Source organism: Daphnia pulicaria, chromosome 8 (genome assembly GCF_021234035.1).
Source record: "Daphnia pulicaria isolate SC F1-1A chromosome 8, SC_F0-13Bv2, whole genome shotgun sequence".
Lineage (NCBI taxonomy): Eukaryota > Metazoa > Arthropoda > Branchiopoda > Diplostraca > Daphniidae > Daphnia > Daphnia pulicaria.
In genome coordinates this window covers 8128483-8155597 of record NC_060920.1, presented here as the reverse complement: position 1 = coordinate 8155597, position 27115 = coordinate 8128483, and the positions used below count along the sequence as shown (strand labels likewise).

Below are 27115 nucleotides of genomic sequence, written 5' to 3'. Positions count from 1 at the left end.
AAAGGATCCTTCCATTTTCTTAATTACTTTTTAAAGGAATTTAATCTGACAATGGATCCATTCCAGTTTCCAGATGCCGCTAGTAGATGCCCCACAAAATAATGTAGTCTATTGCGCAACAGTGCAACACATTTCAGACTTTCAGTTCGGTACCAGCCCAGTGTTGCCAACTAGCCGGGATTTATCCCGGTTTCCGGGTTTTTTGAGTGGCACCCGGAGAAATGCCGGGATTCGACCAAAACCGGGTTTTCTCCGGGAATTTTGCCGAATAAAATTTTTTTGTAAATTACACAATAAATTCTGGGATAAATCGTAAAATCGATATGTTTTTACACTTCAAATCCTTTTTTCCTATAGTTTTATGAAGACCTTATCAATACCCGATAGGTGTCGTTGCATACCTTTGTTATTAACGTGCCTAACTAACTATCAGAATCAGATTCAATAGTCGACAGACGATCATAGTCACCAGAATTAATTGGACTGGGCCTGCAATCTTCAAGGCATGATAGATGATAGTGATCCCCTTCAATTCCTAGATGAGGAAATGTCGAAATGAACAGTCTATTTAAAGTAATGATAGTTTTTAAATTGTGCAGCAAGAACTTTTGGAATTTTTTTTTCGACCATTATGCATCATTTTCTTTCTAATGATTCTTTTATTTCTAAATTAGACTTGCTGACTGAAGAACTGAATTTTCATTTTGTTAAGTTGTGCGGACGTTTAAAAACAAAACAAGCAAGTGTTAAAATCGTTCAAAAAAACAGCAAAAACAGCATTTATATTGATTTAAACAAAAAACCGGGATTTTTGTCAACAATTTCCGGGATTTTTGAGAAAAATCTGAAACCGGGATGGTTCCGGGATTTTTTTAAAGACTAAACCGGGAAAACGCCAAAAAGTAGTTGGCAACACTGTACCAGCCTTTGGAGTATCGAGAACGTTTTGTGGCGCATTTAAATTCTGAATTTGACTAATTTCTAGTGTTCTGTGATTTTCTTTTGGGAAGTTTGTGGGTCATAATAATGGCAACAAATAGAACTGAAGAAGATACTTTCGGAGAACTATTAGTAAGTTTGTTATTTTCATTCCAAATCACCCATTATCTAAAAATCTTTTGTCTCAGAAAACATTTTTAAAGGAGTTCACTGAGGGGAAATTCAGTTTCAATTCAAACAAAGATGGTAATAAGTTAATTGGCAGTTGAATGAACTGAATTCAGTTATCAATATGTTGCATTTCCTAATATCAAATGTCTTTTGTGTTCACAGAATGTGAAGCCACATTGAATGTGTCCACACATTTGTTCGCTGGTCTGAGAACTTCCCAACAAGAGAGGAATGATGGTCTAAGTTCGAAGAGCTTAAAATACTTGGTATGTACATACTTTTTGTATTTATATAGCACATGTTAATTGATGTCGCTTTCACAGATGGAAAATAATCAAGTAAGCCAGCAGTTTACCTTAAACATGTTACCCACCCTGCTCACTAAACATAAGGATAGTCTACGTTTTTATCTGTTGTTCCAAAAACTGAAGGATCTTCTTCTTCAGTCACAAACAGTGAATGAGTTGTTTTTAGTGAACACTGTATTATTGCTTCAGGAGAAAAAGTATGGCCCAGCTCTTGCTGAATCACAAAAGTTCACAGGTGTTTTTTTTTTTTTTTGTCTTAACTTTAAGCAGAGTTAAAAAGAATTAATTGTTAATTTCATTTGTGTCCCTGATTCTTAGTCAAAGAACCCCGAGCTAGTGGTTACGAGTCTCAAGCTGCAGCTGCGTCTGCCTTACTTGCCAAAACAACTCTTGATTGCCCAAGTTTTGAAGAAAACATACAAGTACTTAAGGAGATGAAGATAACATTGGCTTTGATGTTTGCTAAACATCCCTGGATGATTCCTACTTTTCTGGAAGCTTATACCTCCATTCTTATTAAGTTGAATGCTCACGATGAAATTGAATTGTTCTTACGGGAGTAATTTCATTTCTGTTTTCCCGATACGTTCGTTTTCTAATCTGTATTCTTATAGATACGTTGCAAATGATAGCGGAATTGTAAGCGCTATTCTTGCTCTGGAAATAATGGAAGCGTATATTCCCAACGGCACTAAAGGATTAAACATTCACTTTCTTGAGAAGATAGCGGAGATCGACCAAACGAATCCTAAGGTTTTAATACTTTTAAATTTTTCCCTGCACTTGTAAGATAATGCCTAAATGTAATCCTTTTATATTTAGGTCTTGGATTTGTGTAAACTTTATTTGCAGTCCGAATTCGAAAGAGACATCAGTCAGGACCGTCTTAAGAAGTGCCTCAAGCTCATGTTTGATTTTCTAGATGCGTATACCTATCGCACACCGTCTGACGTTGTCAAAGAAGGATGGAATGTAATGGCAAATCTGATGAACAAGATTTGTTTGCAAGGTTTGAAGTTGAATGTCCTAATATTTGGCCTGTTACTATATTACGATTTTGTTTCAATTTACAGGAACCGATGTTTGTCTGGAAGCTGTCATTAAAGCTTGGCATCATGACAGAAAGGGGTGGTGGCCATTTTTTCGTTTTTCCAAATTTCCGTCTCCTCTTCCATCTGGTTACGGAGAATTTCTTTCTGATATGGCTACTGTATGTCTGATTTTGGAGTCTCAAGACCACCCTTTCGTAGTTAGCGTTATAAATCTTCCGGAATGCTCCTCATTTCAATCGGTCGTCATGCATCGTTTGTCAGTGTTTCGCGACGTGAAGATGAATTTTGATTCGAAGATTAATGCCCTGATAACGTCAATTCCATTACCAATCTTGCCGCCTTTTGCGTTGGTCTCCGAACCAACTCAAATGGAAGTGAGTGGTGATCAAACAATTTCTGGGAGAGCTAGCACAGATGATACGGAGCAGTTAGCTCTGCAGTTTAGTAATCTGCTTTTAAAATCAAAACCCATCAAAAAGAAAACGGAATACAAGTCTTGCGCTAAAATTCGACGAGCTACTACTGCGAATCTGAAGAAGCCCATCAAAGAATTGATTGTCGTGAAAACATCGCCAAGGTCCAAAATGAGGAAAAATCAGCGTCGTAAAACCAACACGCCAAAACCTGGTTAGTTATCTAATTAATTGTGTCGTGTAATTTTAAAACACTAATGGCTTTTCTCTTCTGAATAAGTAGCCGAGGGAAAGGAGAATGTTTTGAAGAACGTTGGCAAAAGAGTTAAAACGGGAATGTCCATCGATGGTACTTTCAAAATTAAATCTTAAGAGAACAGACACCATTTAATCATTATTTTCTTGTATATAGGAGCTCATCCACTCATCCAAGGGCCATCGAAAAAGCCCAAAAAGGAGTTTTAATTCATCGTCTCCTCTACACTTCCCTTCTCGTAGAATCAGCTACCACTTCTAGCGTTCCAGTAGATTTCCGATTCTAAATTACTCCTTCCTTCTTATAATTAGTGGAGAACTCATCAGTATAAGTTGAATTCCATACTGCCCATTAGTAAGAATTTTACGTTTCGAACAACTCTTGTACAGTTGACTGCGTCGTAAATTTCATCTCCGTCTGTTTCTCATTTCATATCTACTCATCTCATTTCGGCTTAAAGATTTATTGAATGTGATAAAATTGTCTAATTGAACAATATGATAAAATTGTTGAACAACAGTTTTGAAATGGATTACAGTTTTGTAATCCCCATATTTTAGTTTTTTTTATTAAAATTAATATTCCCGTAGTAGGTTTTTTTTTTTTTCCTCGTGACTTATTAGCAACGAAACAAGATAAAAGTTGCGAACGCACTCGAGAGTTTTTAGCATCATCAAGGCAGATGAGTAGAGAGTAGCTACTACGTCATAGTTGCTTATCCCAGCTCGATAGTTTAGGTGCTAAGATAATTTTCCGGGGTAGTTCCGGACTTCCGGTACAAAATTAAAAGGATTGTCCATTGAGACACTAGATGGCGAATGATGTTATTGACTTTTCAACTCAATCATGAGTCAATGTCGAAAGTTACGTTTGCCTGTGTTTATTTTAATTTTCTTTGTCTTTACGGATCAAGTTTCAACTCTAAATGTCATGTCGGTAGGTAAATAATCCTAGGTACAAGTGTGTTAAACTACCATATTGTAACCACTATAGTTCATCTTGACTGTTGAATCTCTGTATTTTAATATTCTACATGTTTGAAGGCCTAATTGTCTCATCAAGGTATTACATTAGTAATGGATAATGATCATGGGCTGCTTTACAAGTTCTACATCAAGTTGATGAATATTTGCTATTGACCACAATAACAGCTACTATCCCCCAGCTTTATGTCCTAAAAGCTGTGGAAGTGTGCAACAGGAAAGCATATAATAACATAACAATTTTACTATTACATTTCCTCTGAATTGAGTGAAAGATATCAGTTGGTGCAAATATTGTGATTCTGTAATTTGATTTGCATTTGTCTGTCAAGTGGTAGCCTATCTAGTTTCCTCTTTTGCCCTATTTATCTTTACTCATATATTGTTCTTGCTATTGATTATGATTGTTATGATTGATCTTCTTATTGATCACAGCTTACTTTAAATCACCATTCTCCTTTTCAGGTTAATCCTTATTGCTGCTGTTCAACTTGATCTTGGTGAAACGGAGGAGAGATTTATATTTCCTAGGATTCAACATATTCATAACCACGTCATGTGCAAATATTTTCAATGGAGGTAGCTGGTGGTGTGTTGGAGGTTGATCCGAGTCTCTCGTTTGGTTATTAAGACCGACCAGGCCCAAAAAATGCTGATAAGAGAAGTACGGCGTAGCTTCGTCACGTCCGTAGTAACTTACAAGGTATGAATTCATCTAGATTGTTCATTGTTTTTGGTGGGCGGGTAATCGTGTATTCAAAATATGACGTTCATTAACTCGCGAATGGTCGTAACTGCGAGCGGAACTGTTTTTGAGAATGTTCGGTAAACCCCACCTTGGCGGATTTACCGCCGGAGGCAGTGCGTTTATGTAACCATCTGCAAGAGCTCCACCTACGGCAGTTTGCACTCATAATGTAAAATGTAACTGAATCAGCCTGTTAGCAAGGGGGAAAAAATGAATCCAATCTTGTTGTATATATTACTTCGGAAAAGATTCTCTACGTTCTACGGCTCTGGCAGAATGGTTAATATCATGCGATGACATAATATAATGGCCCTTAAAAGGAAAATCACTGTTCGAAATTTTATAGCAAAAATAAAAGGTGCGCGTACTGATTTCAGAGTGTATATTGTTCAACAACTTCACTTTTTTACGTTGTACTGAAACGGTACGTGGAGTTCATCGTAAGAGTAAATAACTTGACATAAAGACTTTTTTTAATGGATTGTGTCATATAAACAAGCAAGGCAATGGTTTCAAACAAGGGACACATAGCCTATTTTTTACCAACAGAAACACTGTTTCCTTCTCCAAGTGCAAGATTTCCTAATGGGGTAGCAACTGCCAGGCCAATTCCCAAACCAATTCCAAATCCACCTGAAATTATATTTGATGTTTGAATTAGTCTGACAGGTATGCCATGCCTTATCATCATATTGGTGTGTATCATACCTGGTCCAGCGTTAGCGATTCCAGTACCTGTTCCAACGGCTTGGCCGTTTTGTACTGCACCATTACCTGCACCTCCAGCATTGGCAGCGCCGGGAGCCCCTAACAAATTTGTAAGCAGACAGCTATTATAATAAAATATTTTTTAAACAAAGCCATTCTTTTCATTACATCCGCCTGTGGGATTTACAGCCGGAGCCACTGGAGCTGGGGCTGAAGCACCTGAAGCTGGAGCGACCGGACTACCAAACCCAGCTCCCTGATTAGGAACATAACTTCCTTGGTAGTAAGGTTCTGGATGGTGATGATGGTGATGATCAGGGTAGCCGCCGTAATAAGCACCAGACGGTCGGTATGGACGATAGCCTCCTATCAAGTAAAATACACCATTAAAGTTTTTAAAATCAATATTATTCGCAAGTGTAGCCTATACGATACCGTAGGCTCCTTGTGGACCTGTTTCAGATGTATAAAAGAAATTCTTAGTGCATGTCTATAATTAATTTTTTCTGAGAATATTATTTTATTTACGGTATGGTCTATATCCTCCTCCATATTGGCGGTAAGGGTCTACTCCATAGAACTGCGCGGTCGTCGACCCGATGATGACTGCCACCAGTAAAAGGATAGATGCGTTCATCTGTTGAATAGTCATATAATTCCCCTTTTTAGATACTAAATTATTTTCTTTTTCAGAGCATCATCTCTTGATAAACTCAACATGTTTTTTTTTTGTTTTTTTTACTGTTCTTAATTTATACAGTACTATTAGAAGGGAGTCCAATATTTCGCTGTAAACTAAGATTTTAAGAGAGTTTGAGTAAATATTTTAACCACTTAAACCGTACAACATAACGAGGCAAGTAGTTGCGCATGCGCAAAAATTCTTTTCGTACAACACCTCTTTAAGTGTTTTGTTTTGAGTTCCGAATTTGTATCAATTTCGAATTAACATTTTAATACTGAAATAATTATTTGGATAGGTTTACCTTTGTGGATAACAGAGTAATGTATCAAAAGAGAAGAAGTTTCCGCCGTCTAACACTCTGAAGGCACAAGTACACAATAATGTGTGTTGTAGAAAATACACCTCTTTAATAGAACCGTCCAAGAGCTGGAGGCTCTTCCAAGGGCTTTTGGCTGGCCATGGAAAAAACCACTCACGAAGATACCGTAGAAGAATAATCGTACAACTATTTAGGCAAAAAGTATGGCTACCAGCAGTTCCTTGTTGTCACGGCAAGGACTATCAAGGTGAAGATGCTCGTGGGCATGAGTTTGGTTTATCACGGTGCGGCCATTCAAGGCTTCCTTTTGAATTTGAAATATGTTTTGCCTGAGGTAAAGAAATAAGCGAATACTGGCGTCGCGGGGCTATCACGAGTTAATGATGTCTTATGTGGTAAACCCCCTCTCCCCCATTTTTAGTCACGAACATTTTCATTTCATTTCTTTCACTCAGTTTCCTTTACTTGACGGTTATTTTTAATATCTCACTGAAGCGCTGATTCGCCATATCATCTAGGTAACTTGGATGTAAGTGAATTTGTTTTACGATTACATTTTTTTATTCATTTCTGATAGGCTCATCCGCTGACATTATGTGCATTTGGGTTTTTCTGGGCGTTCCACACTATTAGGTCACTAATTACTAACGTGAAGGGGCAGCATAATATGTAGAACATCCCTATATGGTTATGAGCTCAAAGCGCCCCATTTAATTCTTTAAGATGTGACAAATGGTGTGACTTCGTGTCCTAGTTTCTCATTCCGTCCCAGCTGATGTGAGTCGAAAGGTCGAAAGGGGCCAGACGGAAGATAAAAACTGACTACGAGAGCATTCGTCATCTTCCTAAAAGTCGTCCAAGTAAAGTAAGTATAACGGAATTCAATTCAAACTTAATCCGTTTAATGGGGAATCCAAAAAATGGATTAAGTTCACGGCTACCAACCACCTGTTTTGTCTAGAAAATATGTAAGCGTATAGTACTTGTGAGAAGAATGATTGGCATTGAACACGATTGACCGCTGTAATATTATATTGAATGTTTCAAGACACTTTGTGGTAATCAAAAAGATGGCGTTCCTCCACAATCAAATGCGATATACATAAAATAATTCGTCATTTCCAACAAACCTGAATTATTATACTCAAGGTTATCCGGCTTCTATATGTTGCGTTGCACGATTGATTGCAAGATTTTTTGAAGATTTTTTTTTGCAGTTTGGCAGGTAGCGAGGAGATGGAATTTCGGGCATATTTATGACATGGAAAACATTGCACGGTAGATCTGGTAAAAAAAAACCTCCTTGAATTCTTAGAAAATATTCAACGTGTTGACGCTGTTGCGACTTGCGCGCTCTCCGATGAATTCCACGAATTTGATGCACTGATATTTATTCTATGGTACTGTAGTGCGCTGAGAATGGCATAGTAACGAAGTGAAAGCAGGTTTAACGAAATATTTTGTCGCACATTAAAATAGATTGATAGATTTTACTAAGGCCATTACAACAGCCTGAAAATGGTGTAAGATATCTTTTAAAAGACACTACAGAAAAGACATTTCTCCGTGTATATTTGTTATCCGGTCCCATGTAAGATTGCTACAGAAACATAATCCGGTTTGTAAAATTCAGCGCGTACTCAGCGAACTCACGTATGCTATTAAAAGCAAGGCGATTGAAAGAAAATGAGGTCGCTCATAAAAATAAAGGTGGTTATTTAAATATAAATAAAGTTCGTCGTCTAACAAATAATATTAAACCAATATAGTTATGTTAACTATACATAGGTAGTACAACCAGTATTCAACTAAGAGCTATAGTTGATTGTATTTACAGTGTCTGGTTCTGTTGTGTTACCTCACGTGTGTGTTATATCATCAATATTACAAGTAGTTGATTGCGGGTGCTGAAACCCGAGGGCGTTGCGCGTTCTGTAAAATAGAGACTTCCATAAAACACATGAAAAAACTTGAATTTGAACATATTCAACACAGCGAAGGATCGTTGAGTTGTAAAAAGACGCAATACTAATTAAATGTGATCATTCCCTGGCCTCCAGAGGGTCCTGCTGTTTTTTTTTTATTTGTACAAACGGATGTATTTCTGGGGTCTTAATACCGGATAAATACATGCCGAAACCAAAATGGTGTTAAGATTTCAACTAAAACTTATTCCATCGACTTATTCCCTTATCGTTTTTGAGAGGTTTGGATTTTTAAGGGGGAGCTTTTTATAATTTATAATTTCTATCGATATCCTATTATCGTAATCGTAAGCATGCTGATTTTGATTAGAAGAAAATTGGACTTTGGACAGGTGTGAGTGTCGTCTGCTTTTGTTTAGTTGAAAATTTCGAAAAAGTCAGAGACAAAGTTCAAGATTTATACTATAATAGAATTATTTATTTTTGATAACCGTCATACTCCATGCTGTTTAGCGGGTAAATGAAACATAGTATACAAATTAAATGGTTATGGGAGCTATAGAAGAGTTAAACCTGTTCCAAGTTTGTGAAATGTTAGTTCCTGACTGGCATTTATCATCATGCGATTACCCTGTCGATGCATGGAAGTTTGATTTTGCTATGTAACCTTTTCCTTTTTTTCAGATTTGAGGCTGGAGCCATCATAACCGCACAATATGCAAGTTTTTCTTGTGCAGGTGTTAACCTGTCACCATCAACAATCTCAGGTTCATCGGTTGGGTAATGATTTTCTTTACTTGAATTTACCTGTGACCTACTAGATATTTCAATGCTGCATTACCTGCATTATTGCAGTTTATGTATAACAATTAGGGTTTATGCAGTGTCTCATTTTCAACTTCTTGTTTTTTCTGTCAATATTTTTTCGTAACCCATTTTCTATTTTTGTTCAGATAAGAAGCATCCCTTTGCATTAGAAAAACTACCGACGTCGGCCGAGTTCCGGATCTCTCATTTTCCCCTTTCTTTAAATGTCCTCGTGTACGCCCATGTGAATGTGGGTGTATTCACGAGGACTCCCTTTACCCTATCTCGTCTGGTGCAATTTAACTCTTCATCGGATGATGGAGTCAACTATAGATGCCTGGCTGTATTTCCCAGGCATAAAGGTAGGAGACAAAATTGATCTCTATTCTTCCTTTATGACAATTTTTTGGTGGGTTTGATTATGAATCGTTGCGTAGTCACGGAGTATGTTTCTTCCTGAGCTAGGCGTGTTGACTGCAATTGTTTTCTCCTCTCCATTTTTGTTTTTTTCTCAGTCAGGGTTCATTAAAAATCTCATTTGTTGAACGACTGTAGATCAGGCTTGTTTTGTTTTGTACCTCACATTTTTTTCTGTGGTTAAACCATATTCACATTCAAAAATATTTGAACTTTAAACATTTGAAGCAAAGTGCAACAAGACCAAGAGGGACGTGCAGCCACACTGGCACCTTCTCGTTCATTTATGGGAAAACCACGAAAATAATCTTACGTAACAGAACCTCCGTCAGGGTGAATTAACTCACGTGAATGTAAAAATATCTCAAGGCTATGCCAAACCCGTGCAGACTGTGCATGCACCTTTTGTTTGCTATTGCTAAGCAGCGCTAGCTAGACGCTACACAATCCGAAAAGTTCCTTTTTTCTAAGATTAATAATTTTTTCTACGCCTTTCTAAATGTTATATTATTTTGTGAGAGATAAAAGATAGATCCGAGTTGTATTAGACGAATTAGCTAAAGTAATTCAACAGAGTGAGGTGTGAAAAAAAATCTGGTAGAAATGGTATTTTAGTAATAATTTAGTGTCAATATTTTCTTGGAATTGATGAATTAATTTTATCAAGACTGGTTTTCTTTGCCTTTCTCCTTTCAAGATCGAGCGCTGCTTTTAAGGTAAGAATATAACCTTCGGCTATTTTCCAACCGCTATACCTTTAATAATAATTAAAAAATGGTAATAATTAGTAAACTCTTTTAAATTTGCGGTATATGCGTGTCTTTACTGTCTCCTTGTCCGAACGCTAAATTGCCTAGCGGCGTCGCAATAGCTCCGCCAATGCCCAGACCAATCCCGAATCCACCTGCGCAGTTTATTGCCAATGTTGTTATACGGGGAATTCACTCTAGAAAGAAATTTAAGTGTCGTAAAACATACCTGGCCCAACGTTTGCAATGCCAGTTCCTTGGCCGATAGCAGCACCATCTAAGGATTGAGGTTTTTTTTTTTTTAAGAAATTATTATTCGAAATATCTATTTTGAAAAATTAATAATTTCCATTCGCCAGCGCACCTTGTACGGCACCATTGCCAGCACCACCGGCTGTGGCTGAGCCAAACTGGCCACCGTTTAGCATTCCTAGAACTTTGCACAAAAGACAGGACAAAAATAATAGTATGATTAAACTGAAAAAAAGAAGAAAGAAAATGTTTCTCTTACGCTTATTGATGTCGTTATTGGATTCCGTCGATCCTCCCGGAGTGAACAAGGACCCTGGGTTTTTAGGTGCAGCGCTGGCATCTGGAATAGCAGCTACTTCTCCTGTAGGACTAGCCACAGGAGTTACTGGTGCTGGAACAACGGCCTCCGGAGTTTTTTGAGGAACAGCCTCTACAGCCGGTGTGGCTGGGACTGCAGGTTGTGGTTGCTGTTGTCCATTAGCAAGTAATCCGGACAAAATGCCACCAGGTCGGAGGAAAGGTCGAGGTCTGTTCGGTCTCTGAAAGAAAGGTTGTTGTTGTCCTAGTTGAAGAAATTGGGGTTCAGGTACGGGCACTGCTAATCCAATCCCGAATAGGGCGGCAACAACAAGAAGTAACTGTAGCACCTTCATCTGTAAAATGCAAGTTAATATTTCCAAAACAATTTAGCAAGAGAAATGAAAAACAATTTCGCGATGCTCCAAAAAGGTTGTTGTCTTGTTTTCAAAGGCGCAGCAGCGAAATCGTAAAAAAATGCTGTTTTGTATTTCGATTGCGTGTATACCTTTGAAAAGTAGCTATAATAACCGACGTGAGAAAAATGTCGAACTAAACCTAGAAAATCAAAGAGCGACACACCACTCCAGTCGAACCGTCCGTCGGGGTTTATCGCGTACGAAAGACTGAAATGGTCAAAGGCCTTGTGCGCGCTAGAGAGAAATTCTCCTCCAGCGTAAACCGCAGTGGATTTTTTAAGCGCGGGTATGGTCTGCAAACACACTCAAGTAGCTACACGTAAAAGTCTTTTTATTTTTGTATTGGTTTTAAAAAGGAATAACCCTGTCTTCTTTTGGGGAGAGAACTGTGACTCACACGGTCTCGAGTCTCGACACTACGGCAACTGCGTTCTTATTAGCTCAAGGTCCATTTATAACAACTAGCCTTGCATTGGACTGTCGACTGACGATTTATTGTTCAGACAACATGCGATTCGAAACGCATTGTGATATTCGGCGGATCTCCTTTCAGCTTGTCTATGTAACGTAATTCATTTGTTAAAAATCCGGAAATGGGCTCATCAGTTGACGTCTGTCAAAGTCTGGGAAATACCATTGACACACATATTCATTTGGCTACTCAAAATGGTCGCCCTGGGAAATTTCTCTTTTCCCGGATACGCGGGGTGGGATTAATTATTATAACGTTGAGAAATCGGTACTTATAACGATGGGGTTTTCTTGACATCCTTGTTCTTTCTTTGGCAACTTTTCAAATTATTATTTCTCCTACAATTATTAGAATTTTTTAATTGTAAATAATCAATCTAACCAATTAGAATGAGTTGACACCAGATTAGACCAGTTATTTAGTCGTGTATTTTCCCTGAAAACATTATACAGACCAAGGGCACGGTATTATCAACCGAGGACGACCGCATGACCAGCAGTAAGAAAGCCACAACCACAATCGCAACTTTTGTTTGTACACACGTATACACAATTATTGGTTAGTCTATACGTGTGTCAACAAGTTAACATGTTCTTGAGAGAAAAACCACCTGGGCAATATTGAGCTTTATCTTCCAACTGCAATTCCGCTGCCTTGTCCAAAGGCCAAATTTCCGAGCGGGGTCTGAATTGCACCTCCGATTCCCAAGCCAATGCCAAACCCACCTGATTTTTGTGGCACACATAAGATGGTTAATTGAATTGTTGACTCTGGTGTGCAATCCAAATCAAATCATACCAAATCCGACGTTAGCGACACCTGTTCCTGAGCCTGTGGCTGAGCCGTTTTGAACGGCCCCACTTCCCGCTCCGCCAGCCGTTGCGTTCCCTTTTTGAGAGTTATTCAAAAGCTGCCACACTATATTTGAAGTGGAAAAACTTGATATTAAAACCAGTTATTGGAACTGAATTATTATCTTCAATCTATTCAATAATTAATCAAATGGCTAACATTTCCAGACATGTAGTACCCTTCACATTTAGACCCCGTTATTGACAATGCGTCTTATTGTTTACACGCTAATGTCTATTCAACGAAAAATATTGCGAAAGAGAGTAAAAGAAAACGCTAGATGTCGCCATGCCCTGTTACCATGGGAAATCAATTTCAATCAATTTAAAAATGATGGCACAGGTATATTCTTACGTGATCCGATGAGGGAGTCGGGACTTGATTGGTTCTCTTGCAGAGTCTGGTTTCCCTGAAGTGTTGGCGCTACCAACGGAGTTGCGTTTTCAAAAAATGGAGACGTCTCAGGCGTTGCTGGAAATGTCGGAGCTTCTTCTTGCGGGTAAAACGGGAACCCTTGTTGCGGTGGGAAAGGTGGCGAGGATTCGTGATTTTGGAATAATGGGGCCAACGCTTGCTGATGGGTTGGAGGTAGAAGATTAAACGGCTCTTGACTTTCCTCGGGGAAAACTTGCGATGAGAGACCTCCTCCATTCCACCCAGCGTTGTTTGCTGGCTTCAAGACATCGCCGGTCACGCCGACGGCCTCTGGACCGTGGCCGCCATATCCTGTTCCTTGCTGACCATACTCAGCGAGTTGCTGGTAATTTGGATAGCCTTCTTCGTATCCCGAGAAAAGAGGATGTTCGCCATCAGCATTGCTCAGGGCATTTTCTTTGAACTGTTTTTCGGTTTCTGCTTCGTCGGAAATTTCGGTTGTTGTTTCTTGACTAGGACGAGCAGCTGTTAGAGCGAAAGTCAACGAAACCAAAATTCCAATCGATCTTTTCATTTTTTAAACTAACCTGTATTTTTATTATTATTATTAGTCAAAGTTTTTATTATAACAAGTCAAAAGTAAAAAGGAAATGGTTTTACTCAAACGACGATGTTCTTTTCTCTTTTTTTTTAATTTTTGCGGAAGGTGTTTATTAAACTACGTACCGTGTAATAAAATTTTAGCGAAACCGAAACTTGACCGTATTTTAATCACAGCTATTTCCTTTTGCTATTAATTTCTTAGCGGCAAAAATTTGCAGCACCTGCCGAGTTTTCTTCAATTAAAAGTCGACAAGTTCTGTTGGAGGTCTGGAGCTGAAGAGTGCGATGAAACAACTGTCTCTATCCTTGGGCACTTGAAAACATCCTCCGAGTAATTTTATTGCGGGGGAAAATTTTCGTCATTTCCGTTTGCTGTTAGACGCGTGGTTATTGCCCGATTCACGGCGAGAAATCTATTTTCTTTTATTTTTAAAACTTTTGTACAGAACTGATGCGAAGCAGTTTCAGCCGGTTTATGAACAAGGTCAAACTACAACTAGCTATAGGTGTGTCATATATGGAGCGCTCTTAAAAATGTTGTTCACGTCTACCTTTCGTTCACCTCTACAACACTGCTGATAGCGCTTCTGTTGCATAGCGCTTCTTCCATTCGCCATTGGCAATCGACAGCACTTCTTTGTAAGACACAATCAGCACAAAATGGTAAATCATTTCAAATGTGTAATGGCTTCACTGATAAGAAAGAAGGAATACAAGATAAATTGGTGCCCGCCAAAGAAGATATTGATAGGTGTATAGCAATTAGATCAGTAACATATCAGTTTTTAATTTCCTATTTACCGACTGAAATGCTTTCACCTTGACCGAAGGCTAGGTTACCAAGCGGAGTGGCCACAGCGCCACCAACACCGAGACCAATACCAAATCCGCCTGTTTGATTTATGAAAATGATTGGGTGAAATCAGTATAACATCCACCTTACTATGGGGTTACCTTGTCCAGCGTTAGCGATTCCGGTTCCTTGTCCGATGGCTTGGTTCCCTACGACAGAACCACTGCCGAGTCCAGCAGCGTTCGCTCCTCCGAAACCTTTGAGAGATGATAGAATATAGAAACGTATTTAACGATTTTAATTAATTTGATTGATTTTCTTACCACCTGCTCCAGGTAAGAAACCGCCAGCAATGGGTCTGTTTGGTCTCTGAGGTCTCTGGGGTCTTCCAAGCGCACTTCCAACCATAGCAACCACCACCAAAATGAAAATCGTCTTAAGAGGAAAGAAAGATTCAGTAATCAAATCATCACATCCTCTTCTTATTAGCTACACAGGCAACTGGCAACCTTACCTGCTTAAACATCGTTTATGTTTGGATTGGTTTACAGCTGGATATGTCCCTGGGAAGGTCGTACGTCAACTGGCTGTAACTAACGAGTTTCAACTGTAGTTTAAGTTCTAAAACATTGTGAATAATCCTTCTAGGCAAAGTCGATTGAGTACGTATATAGGAACAAACTAAACTATAATGGGCGGGCGCAAAATTAGCCGGGGGCTTAACTGACTTCTTGCTAAATGACAGTTACTACCAGTTGTGCAGCAGACGTAATTTATACAACATCTGTATATTCGTTGGAATTGTTCATGCATGCGCATCAACTTCAAAGGATCACCAAAAAATGTTCTCTCTCTCTCAGGTTGATAGTAATTGACAGTTGTATTCACAGACGGATAAATGGACAACAAATTGGTTAGTGACGTTAGAGAAGTCAACAAACGATTTGTTTTTATTTGCCGACTGAAAGACTTTCACCTTGGCCGAAGGCTAGGTTTCCTAATGGAGTCGCCACAGCTCCTCCAACACCCAAACCAATGCCAAAACCACCTGAAATAACAAAATTGACTGGAATTAATTTTTGTTCTTGAATTCAATGCTGTACTTGCAGTGTGCAAATGACAAGTATTATGTACCTGGGCCGGCGTTAGCGATTCCGGTGCCTGTTCCGATAGCTTGATTTCCTACGACAGCTCCGTTACCGATTCCGGCAGCATTCGCTCCTCCGAATCCTATAATGACATCAATCAGTAATGTTTCAATAATTTAGAAGCTGTATGAGGTCTATTATCAATTTAGTTATCGCTGGAAATCGAAATGGTTTATCTTACCGCCCTGCGGTCCGAACAAGCCGCCGCCACCACCAACAGGAAATCCACCAGGAGCTCCGCCGAAACCACCGGGGCGGATTCCGCCAAAACCACCAGGGCGCGCTCCGCCAAAACCACCCCCATGGGGTCTATGACCGTGATGCTGGGGTCTTCCGAATGTGCATCCCACCATTGCGACGACCACCAAAAGTAAAATTGTCTATAAGAAAAGGAATAAGAGTTTTCAATCAATTTGTAGCTTATTACAGTCTATAAATCTAAGATCATTGGTTATGTTCTTCGTTTGCTTACCTTATTCATGACTGATTAGAGTTAGATCGTTCTTCCTGGATTGAAGTAAGGAAGGCGAGCTAGAGCGTCGACTGGTCTGAACTGACTATTGAAATCTGAAGTCAAAACAACGGCCTTTTAAAGAAGCTCGACTTCTATGCAAAACGCAGAGAAGAGCCGAAAGAGCCAGAGGCTCAATGGACTTTACGTGAAAAAGGTACTGACGTAGGATGCGCATATAAGGATTGCGCCTTTTAAATTTAATGGCTTTTGCTTGTTTTCTTGGCGATATAATTTTCCGTTCGCATGAGCTACGCACTCTCTTTTGTCAACTCTGTATGTATAGCCTATACCATAAAGCATGTAAAACCAATTAGGAAAACGAAAAAGCATTCACAACTTGTATAGGTGATCTCAAACATTAAATGCCCACAACTCTGCAAAATCTTGTCTGACAAATATGAAGATGGACGATATGTAGAGCGACGAAATAGCACACGAAAGCTGCAACACTGAATTAATTATTTTAAATTATTAGTATAATTTTATTTACAAATGAGGATGCTTTCACCTTGACCGAGGGGGGAATTTCCAATTGGTGATGTAATTTCGCCCATATAAGAAAAACTACTTAAAAAAAAAAAACAGAAATTTATTTCTGGAATTGCAGTAGGTTTTCCCCTTTGCACCTAAAAGCACATTGTATCATTCCGAGCTACATTGGTGCATTACAGGTGTATTAGTCCCATGATGCCGATGCCAATGTAAGCGCTGGTGTATCTTATGTTACTCGTTACGTATTCACTAAATAGGATCACTAAATAATAATAAGACAGCTCTCTGATTGATAGTATATTGACATTTGTATTCACATATGGATAAAAACGGACAACAAATTCATTCGGGAACTCAAAAATATAATATTTTTATTTTTACATTATCCTCGTTTTCTATTTTCCGACTGCAAGACTTTCACCTTGGCCGAAGGCTAAGTTTCCAAGTGGAGTCGCTATCGCACCTCCGATGCCCAAACCAATACCAAAACCATCTAATAATTTTTCACAAATCAAAGGCAATTAATTTTCGTTCCTCGGTTTGCGTTGTTCAAATGGAAAACAAATAGTCATACCTGGCCCGACGTTAGCAATTCCGGTTCCTGTTCCAACGGCTTGATTGCCAATAACGGCACCGTTCCCGGCTCCTGCAGCATTGGCTCCACCGAAACCTATACGATATGGATTTACAATTACTTTGACGCTGTAATTTTATTTTAGTTATCTCTGGCAATCACAATGATTTACTTACCACCTTGCGGTCCTGTGAAGCCGCCACTACCAAGAGGAAATCCACCAGGAAATCCTCCAGGAGCACCGCCGAACCCGCCCCCAGGAGCTCCACCGAACCCGCCCCCAAGAGCTCCACCAAACCCGCTCCCAGGAGCTCCGCCAAACCCGCCACCGTGGGGTCTATGTTCATGGTGATGATGATGATGATGGTGATGATGGCCATGATGTTGAGGTCTTCCAAATGCACTTCCCACCAGTGCGACAACCACCAGTAATAGTAAAATGATCTAAGAGAACGAAATATTCCTTTTCAATTAACTTGTAAGGGTGATTTCTTCTTCCATCACATTTACATACCTTATTCATGATTGGTTAGTTTTAGATACGTGAAGTTTTTTCTTGAGCGCTAGAGTGTCGACTGATGAACTAGAGTGACTAGAGTGTTAACTGGCTACTGAATAATCCCAAGTCAACAACAACAGCCTTTTAAAGAAGGTCGGCGGCGTGAATAGAGCACAGAGCAGCTAAAAGAGCCAGAGGCTTAATAGACTTCATGTGAAATCATTACCTTGATTCTGACGTGATGTGCATATAAGGAGTGCCCTTATTTTCATTAGCAAATGCACAGCATACTGCTATAGCGCTATTTGTAATATGTCATCTGTTGCGCTGGTACCTAAGCTATGCGTATGCAATGCATTTATGCATAGCAATGGAACTTTTTTTAAAACCTAACAACCAGAAGCATTCAAATCATATGTATATATTGCCAGACATAATAACAATAATAATCAAAAGACTGAATGCCAAGGTTAACTGGTCAGCAAGATGCTCGGCAAAATGTTTCCCGGTAAATTTATTGGCGTACGTTATTTCTTTTGTCGCAACAGAAACAGAATATTGAAAGACGAAATAACGCGACAGAATTTTCATGATTAAACGCATCATGATTCAAATAGTGATTTCCTTATTTGCCAGTGGAGACGCTTTGTCCTTGACCAAGGGCGAAATTTCCAACGGGGGAAGCAACTGCGGCACCAATACCGAGACCAATGCCGACGCCACCTGAGAGAAGAAAGATTACCTTAGTAAGTAATTAAGCTTAATTAAAGTCATTCTCCACTCTTAAACAAACCTGGGCTGGGGTTAGCGATACCAGTTCCGGTTCCAACCACTTGCCCCGATCCGGTGTTGAACACTAATATTTTTTTAAAAATACATTATGTTTAAACCAAATAAATTTTTAGTTTAGGTGATGTTGCTGTTAGCAATTCGAATTGGTTTCTTACAGTTCTGTCCCGGGAAGGCTGGTGGTGGTGGCCGATTTGGATTTGCGCCAAACTGAAAGTTGCCTCCTGGTCTAAAAGGAGTTTGACCACCAAACTGGGGTCGGCCAAATGCGCATCCGAGCATAGCGACAACCAACAGCAGCAAAATTGTCTTGATAAAATAAATAACACAAGGATCACATTATTATTATTAAACAAATATTTTCGCCCACTTCTGTTACAAATAATTTACCTTGTTCATGATGTAAGGAATCTTCTACAGCTGCAAGTAAAAGCAAAGATAAATGTCTTGATCGAGATCGAGAGCCGATAGGACTGCAACTCTACTTCTAGTCCAACGGAGACTTATATCAACACAAGCGACGATGAGAATAGCTATAGGGAAACTAGAAACTGGACGGCCGAAGGCTATTTCAACTTGTTATGAAAATAAAAAAGAAATAATAAAAATAAAATAAAGGCGCTGATTGTGATGCACGAGCCGGTTACGGAAATCGCCTTGGGGAGTTTATTCGAGTAAAAACCCAACATGCAAGTTTTGCGATGTAAACTCGTTCGTCAACTTTCTACGCGCAATCGAATAACTTGATGGGAATTTTATTTCGTTTAATCTTCGCGCTATTCACTAAGACACTAACGACCATTTCGGGAGCTTGGGGTCCCTGAGTAATACCGCAAAATGAAGTAGAAAATACCCAACACCAGAATCAATGACAAAATAAAATGACCCAAATGATTGGCTAATAACTGCGGAAATCCCCCTTTTTAAAGGAAAATGAATGAGGACATTTTTTTAACTTGACATTTCAAACGAAGTTTGCATAATAACCTGAAGTTGAATCACTGCAGGAGTTATTTAAAGGAATGACTGGAAATGTCATCTTATATAATTAAGTGTCACATGATATTTTATTCCCTCCTGGCTTCCAAGAGGGTTTTAATAAATTCTAATCGATATCTTAATTCTTAAGCATTGATCATTAGAAGATTATTGTCGTCTGCTACAAATTTGTTTTCGTTTACAAGTTTCGATAAAAGGAGACTAAAGACTTCAAAAAAGAAAGACGGAACCGACGGAACGATCACTTTTTCTTTTGAACGTGGATGCCCGGTCTTAAAATTACAAAAGTGCGGTCATCGTCCTGTCAACTTTGGTGTTGCATTTTTCATGCTATCTTCTCCATGCTGTTTAGCAGGTAAATACTCAGAATAAAAATGGAATGACTATGGCTTATGGGAGCTTACATAGAAGAGTTAAACTTGTTCCAAGTTGTTACTTCCTGACTAGCATTATTTATTCCCTTGTCAATTCATGTCAGTTTGTTTGTACTATATTTATCCTATGCAGATGTGAGGCCTGAGCCAGCCATTGTAACAGCAAAGTTTTGCTTGTGCTGGACCTGCAGTCATATGATTTGACTGATGACCTCCTGTCTCATCACTAACAATCACAGTATCATCACTTCGGTAATATAATTTTTGTTACTTTTATTATAACCTGAATGTGGCATGTATTACATGGAAACCTTCAATTCTCCTGTTTATTAACAATTAGTGTATGCCCCTGATTTACAACTGTCTTATTTTCAACTTAAATACCTTGCTTGTTATTGTTTCTCTAAATATTTGTCGAAACTCATTGTTGGAATTTTTGTATTTAGATAAACAGCAGCCCGTTTAATTGGAGAAACTTCCAGTGTCGACAGAGTTAAGGATCTCTTCAATTCCCCTTTCTTTAAATGTCCTAGTGTACGCCCATGTGAATGTGGGTGTATTCACGAGGACTCCCTTTTACCTATCCCTGCTGGTCGTGGATTCAACTTTTCTGTGAATGGAGCCCTTTTGGATGCCTGGCTGTGGATTTCCCAGGCTGAAAGGTAGGACAAATTCATCTCTTTTCTTCCTTTTTGCTATTTGGTGTGATTTGATTGTTAATCTTGACATAGTACGGAGTACGATTATTCCAGAGCCATGCAGTTGACTGCAACTGTTTTATCTTGCTGTATTTGTTTTTCTCAGTCAGGGTTCATTAAATACTGTAGCTCACGTGTAGGACGTCAGATCAGGCCTGTTTTCGTACCCCGCAACTTTGTCTGTTGATAAAAAATCAAATTCAGAAATATTTGAACTTCAAGAACTTGAAGCAAAGTACAACTTGAACAATTTTTGATTTTTCCACCAAGAGGGTCTTGCTGCCACACCGGCACTTCCTGGCATAATTAACTATCACGCAAGTTATCTTTTTCCAATGTAATAAATCTCATCGCTATCTCCTTAGCCCAATATGAGCCAAGTTCATCGTCCTTCTCCTTATTTTCACTCTGCAGCTTATTAGGTTGTTTCATATTTACATATATGGAGTGAAGTCGATCGGCTCGTTGGCCCCTTCTCGCACACAACAATAACGGGCCATGGTTGCTTTGTCAAAAATGAGTATCAGTAGTAAATTTGTGTAACGGTATATTAATTAATACGGTAGTGAATTTATCAACTATACACATACTAAAAAAATTGATTGTCTTTTAGAAGTAATAATATAAAGTGTCAAAAGCCATTTTTTTATTTCCAGCATACATGCGCAAAGGTAACATTAAGTCAACATTTTTACATCACTTATATTACACACAACAGAAATGAAGTATTCAATCTAAACTCTAAAGAGCTATACCGTGTCATCCGACGAATTTTTGATTTATAAATACTCAGTTCAAAGACAGGTACATCCATCACTATCCGGGCACCTTACATCGACATCAGGATGTCAGGTTACTTGTAATCTTTCATTTATTTCCCGATGGAAATGCCTGCAAAGGGATATTTGATCAGACAAAATTGTAAAGCATATTATTATTAGAATAAGGTATCATTTACTGTTTCCATCTCCGAAAGCAAAATTTCCCAGTGGGGTGGCAATACCAACTCCGATGCCGACCCCTATGCCGAAACCACCTGTTTGATCGGGAATGCATATTTGTAATTGTACAGTGTGAAACAAACAACTTCCGATTCACTAAATTTTACCTGGGCCAGCGTTGGCGATACCGGTACCTGTACCGATAGCTTGATTCCCTATAACAGCACCGTTACCGGCTCCGGCAGCATTCGCTCCGCCACCCAGACCTCCCAAAGGCGAACCTTGTCAACAACAAAACAATTGTAAATTCAAAGTAAAAATAATAGAAATTCGAAATCAAATGTTTACCTCCAATCAGGGGTCGTCCTGCTAAAGCTCCTCCAATTAGAGGTCTTAATAATTGCTGAAGGGGACGAGGACGACGACCAACAAGAAACAAGCGACGACGATCGTCGTCATCGGAAAGAGCTGGCCCAACCAACGCCATCCCCAAAAGAATTAGCATCATAACCTGGTGAGAGATGGAAATCATTATTGATTGAGGACCACAAAAATGTTCGAAATCAAATACGAGAGCGTATAGAAAGCTATCGCTAGCAGATATAATAACAGTTAGCCAGCTGGAGCAATCAAACAATTTAGTTTACCTTAGTATTCATGGTAGAAAAGAGTTTTAGATAAAGTATATCCTCTCGAGTGTTTTGGGGAACTGTGAAAGCTGTTGAGCTACTGCCTGACTGTCATCAAGCACTGCTTTAAATAAGCCAGCAGCTTTGCAGCAGATCTGTCTTGAAGCCAATCAAGCTTCCTGTTAACCTTTACTTCCACAGCATTGAATGTCAAGCAAAATCCCCTTCTACTCCAAAAAATCAGGATTTTTTCTTACCTCCTCATTAGTCTCGATGAAGGCCGTTAATCTTACAGATCCGAACGCCGACCAAAGCGGCAGTTGGCACTGGTGATAACCCAACATCAGGAATGACAAAAACACGGATTGGTTTCATCGGCCTTTCAAGGGTAGAAACATATTTTCTCCTTCAATTGAGTTGCCAATAATAATACGGTCAGGGGAAACTGTGTGCCCTTTAAAATGTTGTGCTCAAATTAAATCAAGTTTCAGCAATCGATGAATATAAATCCTGCGCAAGTTGATGTTACATAATATTTAACACATACATATCCATGTTGTTCAGTATGTTGCTAAACTATAGAGCAAGAAGCAGCGTGCGCCATTGAATCCGATTTGAAAGTTTGACCTTTTGGATCCAGTTTCTCACTTTTTGTTTCCTTACTTCCGCTAACAGGTGCATAGCTCGGCTCTGTGCTTACTTATTCTACTTCCGCGTTTCGATCAGACTTGAGTCTTTCGAGTTTTCGCTAGTATAGTACATTTATTTCTTTTTTTTTTTTCATTCCAGACTTGAGTAATTTTAGGAGCTTTACTTGATTCTGAATTCTGAATTGCAGTTTTACAGGGGCGTGAAAGCACCCAGATGTATTGTGATAAGGAATTATGACGCAATTAAATAATATTGCGAAGTAACTAAAACGTGTATTCATTTCAAAATCTCCAACACTCTACAGTGGCAATCCAAGGGCACCGCCAAATGGGAGACCTCTACTTGGTAAATTTAAAGGCGAAGTTGATCGAAATGGCACTGCACCGCCGACACCGAGTCCTCCGCCTGGTAAAGGCAATGGTGAAGTCGATCGCAAAGGTACCGCGCCTCCAACGCCAAGACCTCCACCTGGTAACGGTAAAGGCGAAGTCGATCGCAAAGGCAAAGTCTCCCCTAATCAAAGTTCAATCAACTTGCGTGATTGAAATGAAAAGCATGAAAGCGAGAAATACAATTTTATTACCTCCTCCCGGGAAAACCTGCTGTCTCCCTCCTCGGGCTAGACCAGTGAAAGGTAGAAATATTTGTTGATTGCTGATGGGACCCTCAAGAGGAGAAACAACAAATATGCGAAAGTCGTCCTCGGCAAACCCTGTACCAACCAGCACCATCGCCGAAAGCATCAGCATCGTCATCACCTTTGTGAAAATTTCCGTAAAATAATTGATGGTCGTTAGAAACTTAGAATGCAGTGAATGAACTTCTATAGGAACGCTTGAGCTATAAGAATATCGCTCTGTATGCAGAAAAGATGCGAGGCACTTTGATCCACACTTTAAATTCGTAACTTGTTTTTGTTTACCTTATGGATTCCCATGGTATCGGCACAGTCCAAATATTTAAAGTAGCGTTTCGATGGCTCAGAAAGGCGTTGCATAACTGCGGAATATTTTGATATGAGCAAGCCTTTTTAAATAACCAGCTATCTTCGTTTTTTGGGGGGAAATTACTAATTACTAACTAATTGTTTCCATTGAAAAGCGGCCATTTGTTTGTTTTTTTACGTTAGAATTTAGATGTATTGGCCATGCTCTTGTTCTGGGTTTTCAAGGTTGTGTCCTCATTAGAATGTATACATCAAGAATGCTGTAACAGGGATTTTATCATACTGTTTCATTTCGGAGCAGAGTATCATTTCACGATGCGAGAATTACCTTTATTGGGACTATATATTTTCCACCCATTCACGAGATGGTCTTTCTCATCAGCAGAGTTCCCGATAGCTACTTTCGAGCGTTTTGACAATAATATTTGTTGGGCGGTAGCTATACGGTTGTTGGCTCAGAGCCAGTAAAGGTAGTTTATAGTTATTGCTACAACGTAGTTGGAAAACCCTTCTTTTACGAATGAGCCAATTCAGTTTTGTACTTCCTTAATTTTGCTCTATTATTGTTTTTACTTCCTCACGGAGAGTTGCGACAAGGTTGTTCGTTGTTTGTTTGGACCTCGGCGGGAGTACGCTGTTCCTCCTCATTCCTTTCATATTTTTTTTCGAAACCCTTATTCCATTTTTTATATTTTATTTCTTAAGAAATTCGATGACCTTCATTTTTGTGAAACAACAGCTCGTACTAAGAGAATAAAGAAGCAAGCTTTTTACGGGGCACTCTATACTTCCTTAACAGAAGAATTTTTTTTTTACAGTAACGATTGTTATTATTAATATTTAATGTTTTCCTTTTATGTACATAGCCCAGAATGGTTATCTGTACATGGTCGGAATTTTGTCTTCTGTTTCTGGCTTGACCGCACCTGAACTTGGTCACGCAAAGACGCTTACGGACGATTTACTATACATTCCATTCACTTCGCTAACTTAAAATTTAAAAAGTATACGGAGAAATGAGTTAATTTTTTCTTCGGATATTCGACAACAGTATATTACACATAATACAGGAATTGAGAAATGAACAAAACGTGAACCTAGGGAATGATGATTAAAATTGCTTAAACAATCAGTTACTATGGCTAATATCAATGCTAAATTTTCTTCCTGCGTTTATTTCCCAGCTGAAATACCTGCGTGATAGATAAAAAGAAATTATGAACTCGGGCTCGCTTTAGCGGAAATGTAATATAATAGACTTACTCTGTCCGTTTCCGAAAGCAAAATTACCGATCGGACTTGCTACACCAGCACCTACTCCGAGACCGATACCAAATCCACCTTTTGGGTTTCAATTGAAAATATATTATAGTTCGTTGCAATCAACTTTTATCAATCGTTTATTATTCATACCTGGCCCTGCGTTTGCAATTCCGGTTCCTGTTCCGACTGCTTGGTTATTTTGAACAAATCCGTTTCCGAATCCTGCAGCATTGCCTCCCCCAAAACCTGTTGTAGATGGAGAAATTAATTAAGCATCGTATTGTTTAATAGTGATATTATTTCTGTGTTGTTGCTTAAATTTCCTTACCAGGTCTTCCGAATCCCGGTTGTCTAAATCCTCCGGGACGACCAAAAAACTGAGGTGCGCTAAAGGAAGATCCAACCAAAATCGAAACCAAGACAAGCATCATCATTATCTAAATAAAAGAAGAAACGTAAAATGGAATTAATAATGTCAATTGATTTAAAGAACGTGAAAATTATTTAAGGCGAAAAAAAACCTTAGTGTTCATGGCTGTTGAGTATTGCAAAGTTTTGACCGCAAATTCTGGAAGGTCTTTAACTTGAGAAGTTGGTGATAGAACTGCGCGCTTACGTGCCTGTACTAGTCGACTTTAAATAGGCAACTTCTGCCTTCTTCTTTGTTTAGTAATTACACAGCGCATTTCCTAGAGAGTCGGTGTTGCCAGTTTCAAAGCCGAAACTTCGCTTCCAAAAAACTTGTTTCGGGAAAATCCCAAGGTAATTCTGCTGAAGACATTTGGGTTTTCCCAAATTCCCAATATCCCTGCTATTGTTCTTTTTAATATAGACTATTTAGTATTTAGTGTTAAGCTTCCAAATAGCAATGGGTTGCTTATTGAAATAATTATTGAATTGCTTCCGAAATAATCACGACGTTTCAAGCGTCTGCGTCAAGTACCGTATAACAATGATAATTGACAATAGAATAAGATGAACTTGGCAAAATTTATTAAAAAGTTCGTGTTATTTATTATTTGTGTTATACACCAGAGTTTGGATAAATCAGCGTTGACAACCCTGACTCAGAAGGCCACAAAACACGTATTTACAGTTGGGTGGTTTTGTTTGTTATCAAATTAAAAATAAAATACAATGCGATCGATCGCACCAAAGTGGCACTTTCGGCATCCCTTTTCTTTCTACAAATTGTGCAGTAGCGGAGTTCAGGAAACCCACATTTACATTTTATTTTCCGACGGAAATACCTGTTGTGAAAGTGAAAATTTGTATAATGAGATGTCAAAGGTACTGTCTTTATTTTATGTCACTTACTTTGTCCATCTCCGATCGCGAAGTTGCCAATTGGAGTTGCAACAGCAGCGCCAACACCGAGACCAATGCCAAATCCACCTTTAATTGTTTAAAATATTATCTTTTATCGTTTGTGGAAAAATAATTTCAGTTATAGGTTTTTTAATTACCTGGCCCAGCGTTAGCGATACCAGTTCCTGTTCCGATGGCTTGATTTCCAATAACGGCACCATTCCCGAGTCCAGCAGCATTGGCTCCACCAAAACCTTGAGTTGAAAAATAAAACGATTAATTTCAGTTGGAAATGACATCATCTGTATTCTCACCAGGTCCAAATCCTTGATTGCCGAATCCCTGATTTCCGAATACTGGCCGGCCTCCGAATCCTCCTGGTCGTCGAAGTCCAATGAGTCCTCCTGGACGGCCCAAAAACTGGGGAGCACTAAAGGACGATCCGATCATAACGGACGCTAAGACCATCAGCATCATTACCTGTATTAACATTTACAAAAAATGATTAGTGCGCATGCGAAAGAAATAAGGGAGCAATAATCCTCTTCAAAGTCTTCAAAGTAGACGAACTAAAGTGCTTGTAATACCTTGGTGTTCATGGTTGAAAAATTGTTGAAAAATGTGGAAAGCTAGTAGCGATATGTCTTTATCTCAAGAAGTTGGTGATACAACTGGTAGTTAACATATCGGTGATCCGTCTTTAAATAAGCCAGCAGCCCAACAACCATTCTCTCAAGAACCCATTAG

General features: G+C 39.0%; 9 protein-coding genes and 4 long non-coding RNA genes across 21 annotated transcripts; 5 read left to right on the top strand and 8 right to left on the bottom strand.

The window, feature by feature from the left end:
- Positions 1 to 922: 922 nt before the first annotated feature.
- On the top strand, positions 923 to 3587 carry LOC124311082. Its single transcript, XM_046775369.1, has 10 exons — positions 923 to 1071; positions 1128 to 1185; positions 1273 to 1376; positions 1434 to 1653; positions 1737 to 1977; positions 2033 to 2171; positions 2241 to 2427; positions 2492 to 3097; positions 3167 to 3232; positions 3296 to 3587. Exons 1-10 carry the CDS (start codon positions 1027 to 1029, stop codon positions 3346 to 3348), a joined length of 1719 nt encoding a protein of 572 aa, XP_046631325.1. The 5' UTR covers positions 923 to 1026; the 3' UTR covers positions 3349 to 3587.
- A 980-nt stretch (positions 3588 to 4567) lies between these two features.
- LOC124311758 lies at positions 4568 to 5661 on the top strand. The gene is made up of 2 exons (XR_006910208.1): positions 4568 to 4825; positions 5532 to 5661. It is a non-coding gene; the product is annotated as an uncharacterized LOC124311758 (long non-coding RNA).
- On the bottom strand, positions 5238 to 6680 carry LOC124311457 (shematrin-like protein 2). Its single transcript, XM_046775958.1, has 6 exons — positions 6565 to 6680; positions 6107 to 6215; positions 6014 to 6031; positions 5747 to 5944; positions 5579 to 5677; positions 5238 to 5503 (listed from the first exon to the last, which is right to left on the bottom strand). The coding sequence occupies exons 2-6, from the start codon at positions 6213 to 6215 to the stop codon at positions 5403 to 5405; spliced, it is 525 nt and encodes a 174-aa protein (XP_046631914.1). The 5' UTR covers positions 6565 to 6680; the 3' UTR covers positions 5238 to 5402.
- A 2218-nt stretch (positions 6681 to 8898) lies between these two features.
- On the top strand, positions 8899 to 16053 carry LOC124311693. Of its 2 annotated transcripts, XR_006910140.1 has the most exons (4): positions 8899 to 9100; positions 9192 to 9287; positions 9461 to 9676; positions 15841 to 16053. It is a non-coding gene; the product is annotated as an uncharacterized LOC124311693 (long non-coding RNA). The 2 variants fall into 2 exon arrangements; XR_006910139.1 differs by lacking the exon at positions 15841 to 16053 and having other exon boundaries at positions 8899 to 9023; positions 9461 to 10177.
- Positions 10254 to 11690, bottom strand: LOC124311419 (translation initiation factor IF-2-like). The gene is made up of 6 exons (XM_046775905.1): positions 11538 to 11690; positions 10992 to 11385; positions 10845 to 10916; positions 10710 to 10757; positions 10558 to 10635; positions 10254 to 10486 (listed from the first exon to the last, which is right to left on the bottom strand). Exons 2-6 carry the CDS (start codon positions 11383 to 11385, stop codon positions 10467 to 10469), a joined length of 612 nt encoding a protein of 203 aa, XP_046631861.1. The 5' UTR covers positions 11538 to 11690; the 3' UTR covers positions 10254 to 10466.
- Positions 11801 to 14035, bottom strand: LOC124311357. 3 transcript variants are annotated; one of them, XM_046775813.1, is made up of 5 exons: positions 13874 to 14027; positions 13461 to 13734; positions 13127 to 13424; positions 12719 to 12838; positions 11801 to 12645 (listed from the first exon to the last, which is right to left on the bottom strand). In XM_046775813.1, exons 2-5 carry the CDS (start codon positions 13719 to 13721, stop codon positions 12548 to 12550), a joined length of 777 nt encoding a protein of 258 aa, XP_046631769.1. In that variant the 5' UTR covers positions 13722 to 13734; positions 13874 to 14027; the 3' UTR covers positions 11801 to 12547. The 3 variants fall into 3 exon arrangements, with proteins under 3 accessions (XP_046631769.1, XP_046631768.1, XP_046631767.1); XM_046775812.1 differs by having other exon boundaries at positions 13127 to 13734; positions 13909 to 14035; XM_046775811.1 differs by having other exon boundaries at positions 13127 to 13734.
- On the bottom strand, positions 14419 to 17892 carry LOC124311475 (glycine-rich protein 23-like). 5 transcript variants are annotated; one of them, XR_006909823.1, is made up of 7 exons: positions 16164 to 16308; positions 15873 to 16071; positions 15678 to 15773; positions 15058 to 15591; positions 14867 to 14978; positions 14705 to 14800; positions 14419 to 14641 (listed from the first exon to the last, which is right to left on the bottom strand). XR_006909823.1 is itself a non-coding variant. In XM_046775986.1 (7 exons), the coding sequence occupies exons 1-4, from the start codon at positions 17792 to 17794 to the stop codon at positions 15494 to 15496; spliced, it is 471 nt and encodes a 156-aa protein (XP_046631942.1). In that variant the 5' UTR covers positions 17795 to 17892; the 3' UTR covers positions 14419 to 14641; positions 14705 to 14800; positions 14867 to 14978; positions 15058 to 15493. The 5 variants fall into 5 exon arrangements, 4 of the variants coding, with proteins under 4 accessions (XP_046631942.1, XP_046631940.1, XP_046631943.1 ...); XM_046775986.1 differs by lacking the exons at positions 15678 to 15773; positions 15873 to 16071; positions 16164 to 16308 and adding exons at positions 17272 to 17367; positions 17448 to 17715; positions 17786 to 17892; XM_046775984.1 differs by lacking the exons at positions 15873 to 16071; positions 16164 to 16308 and adding exons at positions 17448 to 17715; positions 17786 to 17889.
- Positions 17893 to 18175: 283 nt separating this feature from the next.
- LOC124311524 lies at positions 18176 to 19103 on the bottom strand. The gene is made up of 4 exons (XM_046776054.1): positions 18950 to 19103; positions 18718 to 18868; positions 18564 to 18626; positions 18176 to 18493 (listed from the first exon to the last, which is right to left on the bottom strand). The coding sequence occupies exons 1-4, from the start codon at positions 18956 to 18958 to the stop codon at positions 18396 to 18398; spliced, it is 321 nt and encodes a 106-aa protein (XP_046632010.1). The 5' UTR covers positions 18959 to 19103; the 3' UTR covers positions 18176 to 18395.
- LOC124311728 lies at positions 18427 to 18850 on the top strand. The gene is made up of 2 exons (XR_006910179.1): positions 18427 to 18516; positions 18676 to 18850. It is a non-coding gene; the product is annotated as an uncharacterized LOC124311728 (long non-coding RNA).
- A 105-nt stretch (positions 19104 to 19208) lies between the features above and the next one.
- On the top strand, positions 19209 to 21214 carry LOC124311670. Its single transcript, XR_006910108.1, has 3 exons — positions 19209 to 19913; positions 20066 to 20184; positions 20379 to 21214. It is a non-coding gene; the product is annotated as an uncharacterized LOC124311670 (long non-coding RNA).
- Positions 21215 to 21254: 40 nt separating this feature from the next.
- On the bottom strand, positions 21255 to 23735 carry LOC124311505 (glycine-rich cell wall structural protein 1-like). Of its 2 annotated transcripts, XR_006909825.1 has the most exons (6): positions 23435 to 23735; positions 22219 to 23364; positions 21920 to 22082; positions 21739 to 21852; positions 21589 to 21666; positions 21255 to 21521 (listed from the first exon to the last, which is right to left on the bottom strand). XR_006909825.1 is itself a non-coding variant. In XM_046776034.1 (5 exons), the coding sequence occupies exons 1-5, from the start codon at positions 22228 to 22230 to the stop codon at positions 21502 to 21504; spliced, it is 387 nt and encodes a 128-aa protein (XP_046631990.1). In that variant the 5' UTR covers positions 22231 to 22329; the 3' UTR covers positions 21255 to 21501. The 2 variants fall into 2 exon arrangements, 1 of the variants encoding a protein (XP_046631990.1); XM_046776034.1 differs by lacking the exon at positions 23435 to 23735 and having other exon boundaries at positions 22219 to 22329.
- Positions 23736 to 24835: 1100 nt separating this feature from the next.
- On the bottom strand, positions 24836 to 25720 carry LOC124311526 (ATP-dependent RNA helicase glh-2-like). The gene is made up of 5 exons (XM_046776056.1): positions 25582 to 25720; positions 25389 to 25497; positions 25211 to 25306; positions 25061 to 25138; positions 24836 to 24990 (listed from the first exon to the last, which is right to left on the bottom strand). The coding sequence occupies exons 1-5, from the start codon at positions 25591 to 25593 to the stop codon at positions 24971 to 24973; spliced, it is 315 nt and encodes a 104-aa protein (XP_046632012.1). The 5' UTR covers positions 25594 to 25720; the 3' UTR covers positions 24836 to 24970.
- A 311-nt stretch (positions 25721 to 26031) lies between these two features.
- On the bottom strand, positions 26032 to 27113 carry LOC124311510 (glycine-rich cell wall structural protein-like). The gene is made up of 5 exons (XM_046776038.1): positions 26956 to 27113; positions 26683 to 26848; positions 26527 to 26622; positions 26378 to 26455; positions 26032 to 26310 (listed from the first exon to the last, which is right to left on the bottom strand). The coding sequence occupies exons 1-5, from the start codon at positions 26965 to 26967 to the stop codon at positions 26291 to 26293; spliced, it is 372 nt and encodes a 123-aa protein (XP_046631994.1). The 5' UTR covers positions 26968 to 27113; the 3' UTR covers positions 26032 to 26290.
- Positions 27114 to 27115: the final 2 nt, after the last annotated feature.

Coding starts and splice junctions, on each gene's coding strand:
- LOC124311505 (XM_046776034.1), bottom strand. Junction 21,853..21,919: donor AGGACGACCCCTGATTGGAG/GTAAACATTTGA, acceptor GTTGTTGACAAG/GTTCGCCTTTGGGAGGTCTG. Junction 21,667..21,738: donor TATCGCCAACGCTGGCCCAG/GTAAAATTTAGT, acceptor CCGATCAAACAG/GTGGTTTCGGCATAGGGGTC.
- LOC124311524 (XM_046776054.1), bottom strand. Junction 18,627..18,717: donor AGCCTTCCCGGGACAGAACT/GTAAGAAACCAA, acceptor AAAAAATATTAG/TGTTCAACACCGGATCGGGG. Junction 18,494..18,563: donor TATCGCTAACCCCAGCCCAG/GTTTGTTTAAGA, acceptor TTCTTCTCTCAG/GTGGCGTCGGCATTGGTCTC.
- LOC124311526 (XM_046776056.1), bottom strand. Junction 25,307..25,388: donor ACCGGGATTCGGAAGACCTG/GTAAGGAAATTT, acceptor CATCTACAACAG/GTTTTGGGGGAGGCAATGCT. Junction 24,991..25,060: donor TGCTTTCGGAAACGGACAGA/GTAAGTCTATTA, acceptor TCTATCACGCAG/GTATTTCAGCTGGGAAATAA.
- LOC124311419 (XM_046775905.1), bottom strand. CDS start 11,385: ATGAAGGTGCTACAGTTACTTCTTGTTGTTGCCGCCCTATTCGGGATT. Junction 10,758..10,844: donor TGGCAATGGTGCCGTACAAG/GTGCGCTGGCGA, acceptor CTCAATCCTTAG/ATGGTGCTGCTATCGGCCAA. Junction 10,487..10,557: donor AGCGTTCGGACAAGGAGACA/GTAAAGACACGC, acceptor TTATTATTAAAG/GTATAGCGGTTGGAAAATAG.
- LOC124311457 (XM_046775958.1), bottom strand. CDS start 6,215: ATGAACGCATCTATCCTTTTACTGGTGGCAGTCATCATCGGGTCGACG. Junction 5,678..5,746: donor TGTAAATCCCACAGGCGGAT/GTAATGAAAAGA, acceptor CAAATTTGTTAG/GGGCTCCCGGCGCTGCCAAT. Junction 5,504..5,578: donor AATCGCTAACGCTGGACCAG/GTATGATACACA, acceptor ATATAATTTCAG/GTGGATTTGGAATTGGTTTG.
- LOC124311475 (XM_046775986.1), bottom strand. Junction 17,368..17,447: donor CTTCACAGGACCGCAAGGTG/GTAAGTAAATCA, acceptor CATATCGTATAG/GTTTCGGTGGAGCCAATGCT. Junction 15,592..17,271: donor AATTGCTAACGTCGGGCCAG/GTATGACTATTT, acceptor TTGTTATTTCAG/GTGGTTTTGGCATTGGTTTG.
- LOC124311357 (XM_046775812.1), bottom strand. CDS start 13,721: ATGAAAAGATCGATTGGAATTTTGGTTTCGTTGACTTTCGCTCTAACA. Junction 12,839..13,126: donor CGACTCCCTCATCGGATCAC/GTAAGAATATAC, acceptor CTTCAAATATAG/TGTGGCAGCTTTTGAATAAC. Junction 12,646..12,718: donor TGTCGCTAACGTCGGATTTG/GTATGATTTGAT, acceptor CACAAAAATCAG/GTGGGTTTGGCATTGGCTTG.
- LOC124311510 (XM_046776038.1), bottom strand. Junction 26,456..26,526: donor TATCGCTAACGCTGGGCCAG/GTAATTAAAAAA, acceptor AAACAATTAAAG/GTGGATTTGGCATTGGTCTC. Junction 26,311..26,377: donor CGCGATCGGAGATGGACAAA/GTAAGTGACATA, acceptor CTTTCACAACAG/GTATTTCCGTCGGAAAATAA.
- LOC124311082 (XM_046775369.1), top strand. CDS start 1,027: ATGGCAACAAATAGAACTGAAGAAGATACTTTCGGAGAACTATTA. Junction 1,072..1,127: donor ATACTTTCGGAGAACTATTA/GTAAGTTTGTTA, acceptor CTTTTGTCTCAG/AAAACATTTTTAAAGGAGTT. Junction 1,978..2,032: donor ATTGAATTGTTCTTACGGGA/GTAATTTCATTT, acceptor GTATTCTTATAG/ATACGTTGCAAATGATAGCG.